The 13906-nt window shown below is 43.3% G+C and overlaps 1 protein-coding gene across 5 annotated transcripts in view; it reads right to left on the reverse strand.

Annotated features, from left to right (window-relative positions):
* Positions 1-13906, reverse strand: part of ATP13A2 (ATPase cation transporting 13A2) — a 749950-nt gene that overhangs the window by 246119 nt on the left and 489925 nt on the right. For all 5 annotated transcript variants that reach the window (XM_069611124.1, XM_069611127.1, XM_069611125.1 and 2 more), the window contains exons 12-13: positions 12935-13102; positions 4715-4825 (exon numbers count right to left, since the gene is read on the reverse strand). In XM_069611124.1, coding sequence (XP_069467225.1) covers positions 4715-4825; positions 12935-13102 — 279 coding nt within the window. The remainder of the gene's footprint in view (positions 1-4714; positions 4826-12934; positions 13103-13906) is intronic.

Consider the following 13906-nt stretch of genomic DNA (forward strand, 5'->3'; position numbering starts at 1 on the left):
AGAGTCTGGATCAAGCCTCCCAAATCACCTTTAGCAGAATTCTTTGCTGGTTCTATCCAGAACATCACTGGTCAATAATGAACAGGCCAATCTCTCCAGCATTGACACAAAGGGTCTAGTCAAGGATATACCCCCTGTAACTCTAGCATTGGACTCTAATCAAGACAAAAAATGTAAAAAAACAAGCCAGAGACAGAAACATTGTTCCTAAGCAAACATCTATGTGGAATGTAAGGCAAAAAAAAAAACAAATGTCATGCATTAAGGACAGTAGCACACATGCTTTTATAATGGACCAATGTAATTTCTTCATTTCGAATATCCAAAAGGTAACAGTAAGCGAGTCCAGAGAAGCCTTACGCAACAAGGTTCTAGCATGGTTTTGTCAACGGACAGGACCTGCTGTTGGTAGACTCTCTGATCTTAAGGTCATTCGTCGAGTTGACTTGTGTGAGTGGTGTTCCACGCCAAATAACGACTGTGTAATTGTGGGTTGCGGGACTAGCACACTCCCACAGTATCTTGGCAAGTGCAACTATTTCCCGAGAGGGGATACCAATTGTAGATTAATTCTCCAACTGCATTGTGGGGTATTATAATGAGGCAATCTGCAGCTCCTTATGAGTATGGACATATTATGGGTTCGATTTCTGATTTAGCGGGACCACCTTGGTTTTTAGGATGTACTATATTTTGTTCCATGCTATTTGTTGTCTCTGCCATTGTTTGTCTGTATGCGCCATCATGCCTACGGGTCCACTGAGCGCGATATAAACTAAATAAAGTAAACCAGATGTATTCATGGCGTTCTTCAGCCCTCATGCGTAATGCCACAGTAGCATTTGTAACAGCGCCAGACTTCAATAGGGATGCATCAATTGAGCACACTGGTTCTGGGATGGCTTTGAGAAACATGGTTATTGCATAGTGCATACTGAAGATCCATACTGTTGCCATATGCTCAGGAATATACAAATGCCATCAACTGCCACAAATGAGGTGTGACAATCCGTTTGCCTATTACTTGATGAGCTTTGATGATCCTGGCCAATGCTTGAATTCACCTACCAGCAGGACAATTTTGTGATCTGGAATGGAGATTGTCATAAACATAGGGATCTTTGTCAATGCAATACATACAGAGATTTTCCCAATTCTGTCTTCAGTGGTCAAGTTCCCTGCACCCGCTCATTCTCCATGGTTCAGGTGGCCCTAGTTCTGTGTAACCTCCTCTAACCCCCTGGTTCATTTGCGCACCACACTCTCAGGGTTACCAAGCATTGTTCAACCTAATACCCACAAATATGTGTTCAATCTAGGTTATCAAAGAATCAGAAAGATGGCGATGGAAATAAAGTCATGCCATGCATTGCTATAATGGGTGATTAAAGCTTTAAACTGGTTAGTTTTTTTTAGCTTTATTTCTCCTCCAGTTTACTATATTTAAAAAGTGGACTCACAGGGGAAACTATCTTTGATAGCAGAAGGTTGCAAATAGCTTAACGTTGTTAGTTAAGATGTTATTTGTGTAGCTTCCCCTTCATTGACATCAATGGACCCCCACCAGCATTTTGCTATCGTTGACTCCTGAGCCAACGTTGTGAAGTTAAATAAAGCCTTTTTGCCCCACTTGCGTTGCTTAGCTCATCTGTTTTTGGGGCACTGGTCAGTCCGTAATGCTATTAGTGCAGAGGGACCCTCTTTCCCTTTGTAAGATTCCTTGTTTTTTAAGCTGGAAATATTACCTTACAGGGAGGGTGGCTGGGGTACTTTGTATCACTTTTTATTTTTGTAACATTTCTGCTTCTTGCATTATATTTTAAGGATGGGCTGGTGGCAGAGGATATTTTTATACCATGTTTTTCGTTATCAATGCTTGCAATTTTACATTTAGCCGCAAAATACCTTTAGGAGTATTATATACTCAAAATGGCCGGGTCACCCATTTCTCACTCTGTCCTTTGGCCTTCTTCCTACCCTCTGAGGTCAGGAAATAACATACAAGAAACCTTTTCCCAGGCAATGCCTCTGCCTTCTCAGGCAAAGCAGTTGTGCACGCCTCGCCAGATGTGGGGGCTGCAACTGTCTGGTCCCACTCCACAATCTGGCCAGTAGTAGGTCTGTTGCTGAACAGATGTGGGGCAAGAGGCTGTTCAGGAAGAATGGACATCCCTTGCCAGTTTGAATGGTGCAGCTCCATCCCATTATTGGGCTTGTGTGACTCGGTCTCAAATTTAGGACAAAAGGAGATCTCTTGCAGCCATTCTTCAGATTGTCATTGGAGCCAAGACCCCTTCAAGAGGTGCAGATGCTGAAGAACCGAACAAAACTACTGAAGCCATCCAGCACTGCCTCCAGCCAAGTGCTGGTGAAGCTCCACAGCTTTGAACCGATCTTGTGAAGACCCTAGTTAGTGCTGCAACTCTTGGACTGTTGGAACTATTCAGTCCAGGACCCTGCATGACAATCCTGCCCCTGGTGCCTTTGGAAGAGTCCTGGGCCCACAATGTGGGACCACCAGCGCCATCCAGGGCATCTGCTGAGCACAAGTCGCAAGTTGTGGGCCAAGAACCACTTATCTGCTGCAGCTTTCCATCTTGAAGAGCAGCCTCCCTGGAACAAGTTCTAAATGCTCGCCACATGAGTCACCTTGTGCCTCTTGATTACATGACCTGTGCTGCTCCCTGCTTCCATCGTGTCCTCTGGGCCTCTTAATGCTGTGGATTTGTGGTCGTCTGCAACTAAGGGTGCCTGGGATGTCCCGCATCTAAGACACAGGACCCATCTCACTTGAATTCAGAACAGTCGTCTAGTCCAACCCAATCTCGGTCCCGAAACGGCCCTCTGCACTCGTGGCCCTTGAATTCCCTGCAAACGGTCCATCAATCAAAGTAAGTGGGCCAAGCAGATCCAGAAACCTTACAGTGGTTTCTGGTGTGATCGGAGTAAGAGGGGTGAGCTTGTGTACCAGTTCAACCACCACCACCATTAGTTTGTACAGGTGCAAAGTCCTGACCCTAGTTGTACCACGCCTAGTGATTATCAGTGGTGTTCTGGCCGTGGATCATGCCTGGGGGGTTCCTCAGTGATGTGCAGAGGACCCCTATTCTCAAACACTTACCTTTTTTCACTTCTCTGGAACAGTTGATCTACCTGTTGGCTTTGCCGAAACTTGATTTTCTCTTTGAAAGAATTTCTAACCCCTTAACCAAAGAGGGGACTTGCGAGAAATTCCAAGGGACTATGCCCATACACTTAAGCAGGGGAGGAATTAAGTATAGGGGCCTTATTTTACAGAAAGGTACTGTTTCCAGTTGTGTGACAGTGTGTCACTTTGTTTCAAACTGATTTTAACTGCTTTTATTTCTAAGATTGCTTGCGAGGTTCATCACTTATTCTTGATTGAATTATCCTGTATCGTCTTAAATGCATAGTATTGGTGGCTTCTAGGAGGTCATCCTCCTCGTGAATGTATACAGCTTTGATGGAGTAGTTCTACTGTCCTGCCATTTTTAATGCTTGCTTTGTGTTTAAAAGTTGAATAAATATAATATGCTTGTATTCCCGGTATTATTTGCTTTGTTTGAGTGATATGTGTGTTTCTCACTGTACCAATACACCACTCCCATGTCTCCTCAAGTGTAAGCCTTACTGCTAAGCTACACTGCCTTGTTAGGGTTAGGCTAGACCCAAGTGACTTTTCCCTGTTCACTAAAATGTGGTAAAATCTCAGGACCCTCCCTCAGCGTTCTTTCTAAAAATCTTAATACTACATAGCATATGCTATTGTTCTTCACAATGGGATTATATTATGGAGAATATGCCCGTTTCTGTTTTGTTATATGCAAAATAATGAAAATAAACAATTGAAACAAATGAACACTGCAGCCTGGTAGTTTTATAGATTACCAGGTGAGCGCATTAAAAATTGGACACACAGAGGTGAGACTTTACAAGCCTCACTTAGGCAAAAATAGTTTTTGTGCATCAGAGAAATTAGGAAACGCACTAGGAGGCTCACAAAGGAGAAAAAAAGGGGATTTCTGCTCCAACTAGAGCCAAACAGCTCCTCACTTGAGGCTTCACATCCTCAGTGGTGGCAGTATGGATCCTTTGAACATCCCTCCGTGGTGGAGATGAGTTATTCATATAGCGCTTGCGCCAAAGCGCTGTACACAGAATATATTTACATACAATTATCACCCAAATGAAGTCGGTACTTATTTAGCGACCTCAGACGGATGAAAGGCTGAGTTGGCTTTTCCGGGGCTGGGGGTGGGGGGAAATTCAGTGAATAAATCTAGCATTGGCAGGAACAGTCAATGGAATAATATCCAGTGGAGGAGATGGGGTTCCATGGAACACACCCAGTATAGGTATTGGGGTACATGGGACAACTCCTAAATGGAGGCTGTGTTGGAAGAAACTTCAGTAGAGGTAATGGGAAGTAATAAAACAGCCATGGTTTAGAGGTCTGGATAAGAACATATTAAATAATTTAGTAAACACTGGTCAAAGTATAAGAGCATCTCCGATTAGGATGTGGGGAAAAGCCACATAGTAAACCGATGAGGGTAGGAGAGTGGCCAGACTAGATGTGAACGGCGACTCGCATCGGTCATCAGTTTCTACAAGTATTTCAAGACAGAGCTGTAGTGAGCACATCACCTTGGACAGGCTCATCCGCTTTAAACCCACCTCGCCCCACTCTTACCCAGTATAACCATGAACAGCACAAAGGAGATGGCATCCTTGTAGAATTTGAAGCCCACTGGTTGCGGATACAGGATGGAGCTGACAAGGTCCCCTTTGGCTGTACAGAAACCTGTAAAAACAACATGGAAACAGATGAGAAACAAGTAACAGCCTAGCATACTGCCCTTGGGGTCTATTAAAGGTGTGTGGTTTGGTACAGCATTTATTTTTACTAATGGGCTGGCTGTATTTCCCGGTTTCAGGCAAGGCTCAGGGTTACTCTAGTGGGGACGCAGCTTTTTAAAGCCTGTTCATGGCGATAGTATGAATACAACCAGGGTATGGTATGGAGAGTAAGTTAAAGGGAGCAGGATTTCAGTGCAGGTGGCTGCACTGTGGTAGACTGATGTGAGTATCAAAGTAAGAGTTAGATAATGCAATGAGGGCTGACTGTGCACTTTGTTACATCAGTGAGAGATTAGGTAGGATTGTGGCTCATTTCCTCCAGTGGTAAGGAGAAAGGGCAGGCATCAAGCCCATTAGAGGGAGCAAAATCCCGTCTCTGGTCAGCTTTTACTTTAAATGCAGGCAAAGCATAACTCACAGGTTTGCTAAGGAGATTGTATGCCCTCTAGGGACGTGACTGACCGAATTTAGTTGGTGGATCTGTTGGATGGCAAAGCAACAAAACGCATGACACCCTGCAGCAGATCCAACAGGTTATTTTGTACTCTTTGTAATGATGTGGCTGGGAATTATGGTTAATTTATAAAGAGGACTAGCCATACCCCCGGCATTGCCCGGGTCTGTAGCCAACATGCATGCGGTGGTCTGCTATAGCCTTGTGTGTGTTACATTGTGTTCCAACTTCCTATTTTTGCAAAGTCGGCAATCTCCTGGAATCTCCTATACTGATAGTACTGAGGCAGACCCCGCTCCAACCCTGTGCAGGCCGAATAGGTGGGGTTGGTCAAATTTCACTATCGACAGTACACCCCAGACTGGTATGCCGACCTTGGGTCAAAATGTCAGCCCACCAACTTTTATGGAGCTGGAGCCAACCCTGAATATACAAACACACTTTCACAAATATATAAAATGTTTCTAGTAGCAGTATTTTCCTTATGAGGAAACAATAATAGTACACTATCCAACATTATGCGAAATAAAACAAATTAAAAATGTCAATTAAACCAAAATTTCTCAAATATCTTTACAGTATATCTGCACAGAAAATCAGCCCTTACTTGTATGTCTTTACATGTACACCTGATCTGCACAAACATTGTAAAATATAACATTTCCCCCAAAAGAACATGATACATACCAAAACATTATTGTGTTGTAAACTCTCATATCAAAGCACATCACCAGAAAAAGATATTCCACCCTCCCCTTTTAACCAATGTTACAGCATTAAAAGCTAAGAGTAAATTATTTAATCAAGCAAGGGTCACACATTATCTTGCTGTACACCAAGTAATTTTTGTAAGATATTCCTCTTTATATTCCTCTTTCTATTAGAGGATTTTAAAGTGTGGGTTACCACTTTAAAGATGATTTATCATGTTCCGCTGATTCTCTCAGATCAATGTATCTGGTAAAGCTTTATGTGCTATTCTGATTCATCATTGTCCCCGGGAAAGCAAACAATGGGTTTAGACCCATATTATGTCAGTCTTTGAACATACATAAGCCAGATATTATTGAGAGCCCACTACATCTGAGGTCCTCCACAATTCTTTGTTTGAAAGGCAAAATCAAAAAGGGCACATTCTGGCCCGCAGCAGCAAGGGAGCTAATCCCATCCTGTCCTCAAAGTAGTCAACACCTACTTCTAGGTGCATCAGAAAACCGCAAGCAGACAAGTGGCGTGTCCAGGGAGTGGCGTGTCCAAGGAGTGGCCTGGTGTGCCACCCCTTCATTCTAAACTATGATCATTATATGGGTGTGCGCTCAAACTTCATGCCACCCCTGCATAAGTCAGTGCCCCACTTGGGCCACCCCAGTCAAAAGAGTCGGGACACACCACTGAAGCAGACTGTGGGACATGAAATATTTGCCCCAGAAATGTATTCTCTTTGGTCTGAAGGGGTCAGACAAAGTAATACTATGAAAACCAGCAGCAGCCATCTCTACAGGGACAGATTTAGCATTGTATGCCTTTAACACTGGATCTACATACAGTCTCTGTTCCATTACAGTACTGAACAATTCCACCATTCATTTATTCCATTTATCGCTTAGTTTCCAATGTGTTCGAGCTATTGAAAGGGACTCCCACATATTGGAATGTATCTATCAATTTGAATGATTGCCAATTTTTATAATCCATTTGTATTTTTTCATAGATTGCTTGAATTTAGTAATTTTAGAAAAGCTGCAGGGAAGCGACAATGGAATGCCACAGTCGGCGTACCCCAGAACTGGAATTTCCTGCTTGTCCATGTGGGGCTGTATTTTGTATTACTTGATTTTGTACTTGGCAATTGAATTAACCTACAAGGAAAATAGAGGGGCAAGTACCTCAGTTGCAAAACTCCCATTTTAAACGCAAAGAAGTCAGTTATCTCACTATTTACGCCATATTGCACTTTGGACTGCATACATGTATGCATAGTGAATCCAATTTAAAATATATGTCAGCCAGAAGACCTAAATCACTTTATGCCATAATCATGATTTACAGGATTAAAAGCAGTGCTAAAGTCCATAGAACCAAGTTCAGATTTAACCTTCTCCATGTTCACATATTTTTCAGTTTTCAGACTTAGTTTTCAAATCTGATCACAACCATAGTATGGCCGGAGGCCAAATAATTTGGATTTGCTATTTTCATGAATCCGCAATTTAATTCTACTGTAAATTACTCTCCAAAACACCCTACAGACGCCAATAGGCAATGCTATGGGTTGGTATGACCTTGGGTTGTCTCTGTACCATTTGTGCTTAAATTGGGAATATAAATCGATAATATTTAAAAAATATCAAGGGCCAGAAATCCAAGGCAGGAAAGTGGGCCATTTGAAAAACTCAAAACTGCATTTACCATTTCCTCCAATTTGAAAAAAGGGAGATTTTTCCAGTCGTTTGTAGTTGACGGATACAATTCAAGTCCAGTTCGACTGTTCCATCCTTACTCTACATAGTTTCAAAATAATTTATCCAATTTTGGGGGGGTGCATTTTGGAACCAAAATGACCAATTTTCTTTAATCATAATTGCTCATCAACAAATTTCCATAAAACTGGAGTCTTTCACCTAGGCAGCTTCCAATACTTGATTGTTCACATTTTTGCTCCATCCTGCCATTTCTTCGAGCAATAGTATATTACTCACTGGCTCTTACAATAGCTTGAAAACTATGAGGGGTTTATATCAGAAACTAGAATTCAAGTTTTCATGGCACTAGAATATTTGCCAAAACAATGTTATTGATTTCCTGCTCTGTATCCAGACTAAGGCTAGAGCTTTCTCTTGCGATTCTTTAAATGAATACAATCTCACAAAATGGGGTGATCTAACCAGGAGCAAACATTCCACTTCCCCAACAGCAGAAGCAATCAAGCCATAATGAATTATCGGGATCCAAAATATCCCATTTCAGCCCTCTTCTATTAGAGGAAATTACACCAAGAAGAGGAAATATAGCATGTTCTTACATAACATTACCTCTGAGGTGAACGCCAATAGCAGTCCGAAGTGATCACTATTCAAACAGATGTCCGCCTTCACAACATTTATGCTATGCCAATATCCTGTGCCAGGATAAAGGTTGAACACGCTCAACCAAGCATATATTCTCATGACCTTGGCCAGGTTGACAAACTCTTGAAGTTGCATCTGCCAAATATTTGTCAACCTGAAGCGGCTGTAGAGCAGCTTGTTGACTGGTTCAAAGTCAGAAAGCAAACTCTTTTGCATTTCAGCTGCAAGCATGTCTGCAGATTTGTCCAGATTTGTAAATTATAACATGAAAAGGAGTGTGGCTGTATGGAGTAGTGTTAAAGAAAAGGGGAAATTATGGAGGGATTTTTTTTCACTTGAGCATCCCAAAGCTTAGCTTCTTTTGACATGACTAAACTTGAGAGCGGAACAGGATCCTTCCCTTTTCTCAATGAGCCGTGAACACAGCCAACCGGGCAGATAACTGGCCTGAGACGGCAAAGGACTCCTCGTCAGTAGCCTTACATTTTAAGTCTAAAGACTTAAAAACGTGATTTTGAAGGCAGCTTTTTTCCAAATGTAAAGGGAGTGTTCAAGCAAAGAACGATCCTTCCCAAAATACGCTTTTCCGGAGTTGAAGGATTCAATATGGAGAACAGAACTTCTGAATGCGGCTTCTCTGAAGGAAGGATGTTTAAAGCATAGATGGGTTTACCAGGCACCAAAATAAATAATCTAGTGATGCGAAGACGTGTCTCTGAGTCAGTGTCCTTATCTATGTGTGTCTGCCATGCAAGGCTTAGTTCCACGGTAGGATAAGTTAGCAAAGGTGTTTCTTTGTTCACCGGACCCAGACACTGTTCAGCAGGAAGAGGTGGCGGAGGATAAATTGGAAGTAACTTGTTCTTTGGTATCCAGAATAGGACTTTATAACCTTATTGGTTACTTTCTTAGTACATTAATACATGTTGTTCCCCCCGAGTTGCAGTATTAACCAAGTCAGACATTGGGAGGCAGAAGACAACAGTCATAATCTGGGCTCTCTGGCAAAAACAGAGGAGGGGGGAGTAGCTGCAAACTGGCGTGGAGTACCAAAGATCTCCCCCGGTGGTACAAAAAGTTCATAGAAGCATCCAAGTCATCCATGTCTGATAAAATGATAGGATCGTTTCTTGGTACTGAGCCTGAACCTTCTTCAGATGGCTCATGGAAGGGTTTAGAATCTTTGACCCTGTCAGAAGGGTAGTCAGTAATATGGACGCATAAAAATGTCTGTTTTTACAAAAGAATCGCAGCAAAAAGGCTGTGATGTGACCCGGTAAAAGTGTTTCTATTATAGCACACAAAGGGAGTGGGGAAGTCCCTCGCTCCCCTTGTGCGTTATAATGGGTCTGGGGGTTGTGTGGGTGTCCCTCGCATCTATTACATGGATTACGGGCACCACACCACAGCCTTTTTGACGCAATTCTTTTTTAAAACGCCCATTTTCATGGCGACTATTACATGGATTCAGTCAGAAGGAGGATGCCTGGCATCAGTGGTGATGCTTTTTGTGCCTTTTATGCTTCAACGTATATGCAGGAGGAAGAAGCCTCTGGTACCACGTCCAGTACTGAGTCCTTTGAAGACTTCTTAAACTTCCTCATATCTGAGACTGCCATTCTGCACTTTTTAAGACACTCATTTAAGGTCTTAGGTGCAATTGGTACCAATGCTTTGGCACTGGGACCCCGAGAGGACAATGGCTCTGCTCTTTTATGCGTCAAACCTGTAGCTACAAGATGCACAGATGTGGTACAAGAGGACACCTGATCGACTCCAAGACTAGGAGGTCCCTGCTCGGAAATCTGCCAAATGCGTGCCTCACCGCAGTAACTTTCTTATCTTGTCTCAGGTGAAAATGTCGTTTGGTACCGCAAGACCTCCAGTCCGAGAACCGGAAGCTTCTCAGACCGGGAAGGTGAATGTTCTGAAATGGGGTTGGCGATTTTCATGCTTGCACCTGATGGCACTGCCCGTTTAAGAACCACACCCTGCACCAAACTCACCTTTACCAGACTCCCACAGCTTGCGACCAGACATGAAGTTGACTGATGGCTGCCCTGCTTTGAGACAGAAATGAGTCGAGCCCTCTGGGACCTCTGTGTCAAACCAGTGCAGAAGATGCAAGAACTCACAGGATGTCATTCCAAAACAGGACTCACAGGCTAGTTGTCTGTCAGCAGCAGAGAAGGGTCTGCAGCAACCCTTGCATCACTTAAAGCTAGTCACCAGAAGCATGCATGAGAGGAGGCAGTCATAAATAAATGACCCAAGAATTAGAAGGCTACACCCCAAAAGTCTATCATGGTAAGAAACAGGAAGGCATTAGTTACCCACACTGGTGGGTTCAGTCTAGACATATTTCCTTACTGTGGCATGGCATTTGGAACTACCAAACCCAACAGGATTCTGTTATTATATGGTAATACTGGCACATTGTTGCAGCTTCCATAGACATCTATGGTACAGACAATATGAACGTTTATTATACACACCTATGTTGTGTTCAAAGGCATTATGAAAACGTGCTGGAAAATGCTCCTGTGCAATGGTGAGGACTTGCATCTATTGGATTTTTTAATGTCTTACTCTACAGAACCTATGGCAAATTGTGGCTTTTTACCCATTATGCAAAAAATGCATGATTTTAAACGAATGTTTTAAAAGATTTCTCAGGGAGAGAACCATCCTGATCCCCCTTGCTTGGTTCGGGCTCCCTTGCTACGCTCGGTCACTCCCACATATTTGGGGGAAACATTTAAACCCCTCCAATTAAAACAAATCACCAGCCACCACTAGTCTAGTCCTCAGTGACCCTTCCACTTCAAGGATGCAGTGTCCCTCTCCTTCTGGAAAGGGGCACAGTTCTCCCCTCGTTCTGAAAGGGGCATGGTGTCCCTCTCCCTCTGAAAGGGGAGCAGTGCCCCCCCTCAACCCCCCCGGAAATAGACAGTGCCTCACTCCCTCTGCAAGGGATACAGTGCCTCTCTCTCAGTAAGGGATGCAGTGCTCTTTCACTGTCCCAGCAACCTCCAGTTCTCTTCCAGGAATCTCATTCCTTTCACCCTACGAAGTCTCTTCAGCAGTCTCATCCTCTACAACTTCAATAGTCTGCCAACCTTTTGTAAGACCTCCAGTGCCTCTTTGTCTGCCTGAGTTTTAGGGGTTCTAGCTTCTCCGCTGCAGTCTTGGTAGTTCGATCACCAGCTCTGGGAGAACTGCCTATTCCATTTCTCTCTCTCTCTTTCTACAGGTCTGTATGTTCACAGATCTCTATCATGTAATCACATTGGTTAATTGATGTATGTCCTTGCCATAGAGCCCCTGTATAGGCTTTTTGGCTCCATGAAACCATATGCCCCATATGTGATGTGTCTGCAGTTACCAGAGACTTAAAAGGTCTGGGGGTGATTATAGAATCAGGCAAAAAGTCCCAATGCATGATCTTTGGTCTGATCACAGCTTTGGCGGTACTCGAGCGGTCTGCTGCTGGACTGTAATCCTGATGGCCTTGGTGAGCATCTGCATGAGTCCATGTCAGTCCACAGGACCCTGCGGCTGAATAACATGCCATTTCCATACTTCACTGCTGGGATCTCTAGCGAGAGTTGGGACCATGTGATACTGGTTTCTCTAAAGCAGGGATCATGTGATACTGATTTCTCTAAAGCAGCATTCCTCTTCTGGAACTCGAGATTTCTATTTGGCTGCATAGAGTTCAGGGAACCTTGGTGTTGGGCAGGAAGAGTCTGGCCATCTTGCTTGTTCCTTTGTTATCAAAGTCTTAGTCCTCTAACTCAATATCTAAATCTTTAGGGTTACAAAGGTGGAGATGAATGAGCAAGGGGACTTGGCAACCCCCTCTCAAAATTGCTACCAGGTAGCTCACATCCTAAAAAGCCTGCCCTGCGGACTGGATTTCCTAGGCTGTCAAGTCACCTCCATGACAAGTGATGATCCGACTTCATCACAGTGGATGCAGGATTCAATGAGGAATGGAAGATGGACTAGGAGTGGCTGCTACGTGTGTGAAAAGCGTCTGAGATATTGTAATAGTTCTGCATCTCTCACAGAATAGCTTGCTTTTAAGCCAGCATTGCGAGTTAAGGAGGTGCAATAGAGAGTGCACGTATACCCTCCAGCAGACTTTTGAATTCAAATCCATTACCCCTAAAAGCTGAAAGGTGTTTCTAGGATGTATTTATTTGGATTTATAGAGTATTTATGGCTAAATGCTGTATAGACGTTGCACAACTGAACAAGGATTTACAAGTAGAAAAAAGGAAAACAACATGAAAAATCAATCATAATGGTTGAACGTGGGGAGAAGATGAGTTTTGAGGGGAAGTGAAAAGAGTGAGAGAATAGAACAAAGGGAATCAGGGCAATGCAGAACTGGGTGTGAAAGACTGCACATCCTAGGAAAACCATTCTGCTGGTGCCTGGGTGGTGCCGAATACATAAGGAAAAATGCACCATTGGAAGTTCACTCACCACAGAGGAAGATGGAATGCAAGTGAGAAAGTGTTACCTGTCCGAGTCACTACAGCAACCACATCTTTCTCCACGTAGGACTTGGCCTGGATGATGTTGGTGCCGCAGAAAAGTGTATGTCTCTTGTGTTCATCAGGTGAGTAAAGGGTGTCTGCAGCATCAGAACCCAGAGGTAATGGGGTCTTCATCTCGGGGACGCTTTCACCTGGAAAATAAATATGACACCCATTGAATTACAGCACCAGTATGCCAAACTCACTTTTCACTTACAAATGCGTTACTTACCCATTCACCTGGCACCAACTCCTGCTGTTACAACACCATCACTACAGCCCTCTCCTGTATCCACAGGTGGAATTCTCCATCACCCCTCCCCCACCCAGTTATCTGTATTTCTACTGCCTCTCATCTGATTTCACTTGCTCTATCCCCATCATCCCAGTGTATATGCTTCTCTCCACAATGATTAGCTCTCACTCCATACACCATCGCCTGCCTGTCAGCACTCTTATTTTACCTCACACCAGACATCACCCACTTTATCTCCCTTTAATTTTACCACTCTTCCCCTTGCATACCAACACACTGCAGTCATTATCCCCCTTACATTTTAGGACTATAATTTCTCACTTGTTAGAACTATGTAACCCCTTCAACTGTTCGCACTCTGGTTACTCCATTTCACTGGATAGTTCTCATCACACTCACGGCAATTCCCCTGACCTACAGGCACCATCTACTTCACCAATAAGCACACCATTCATTCCATTCACCTCATAAAAATCTACATGTCCACAATCTCTAGTTCACATTCTATCCAGATCATCAATTTTCTATAGGATTTGTATTAGCTTGACCAATGTAGGTGTATTTTATAATATATTCAGTGTCTGCATTTTCTTTTTTGCTCTAATGCATTAGACACAGAACGAATGACATCTCAATCCAAAGTATCTTTTACCAATGAGCACCAGTTCCGTCACTCTTCAGGCCAGTTACATTACCTCTA

This window comes from Ambystoma mexicanum, chromosome 8, assembly GCF_040938575.1.
Source record: "Ambystoma mexicanum isolate Mex_15411 chromosome 8, UKY_AmexF1_1, whole genome shotgun sequence".
NCBI classification, from domain to species: Eukaryota; Metazoa; Chordata; class Amphibia; order Caudata; family Ambystomatidae; genus Ambystoma; species Ambystoma mexicanum.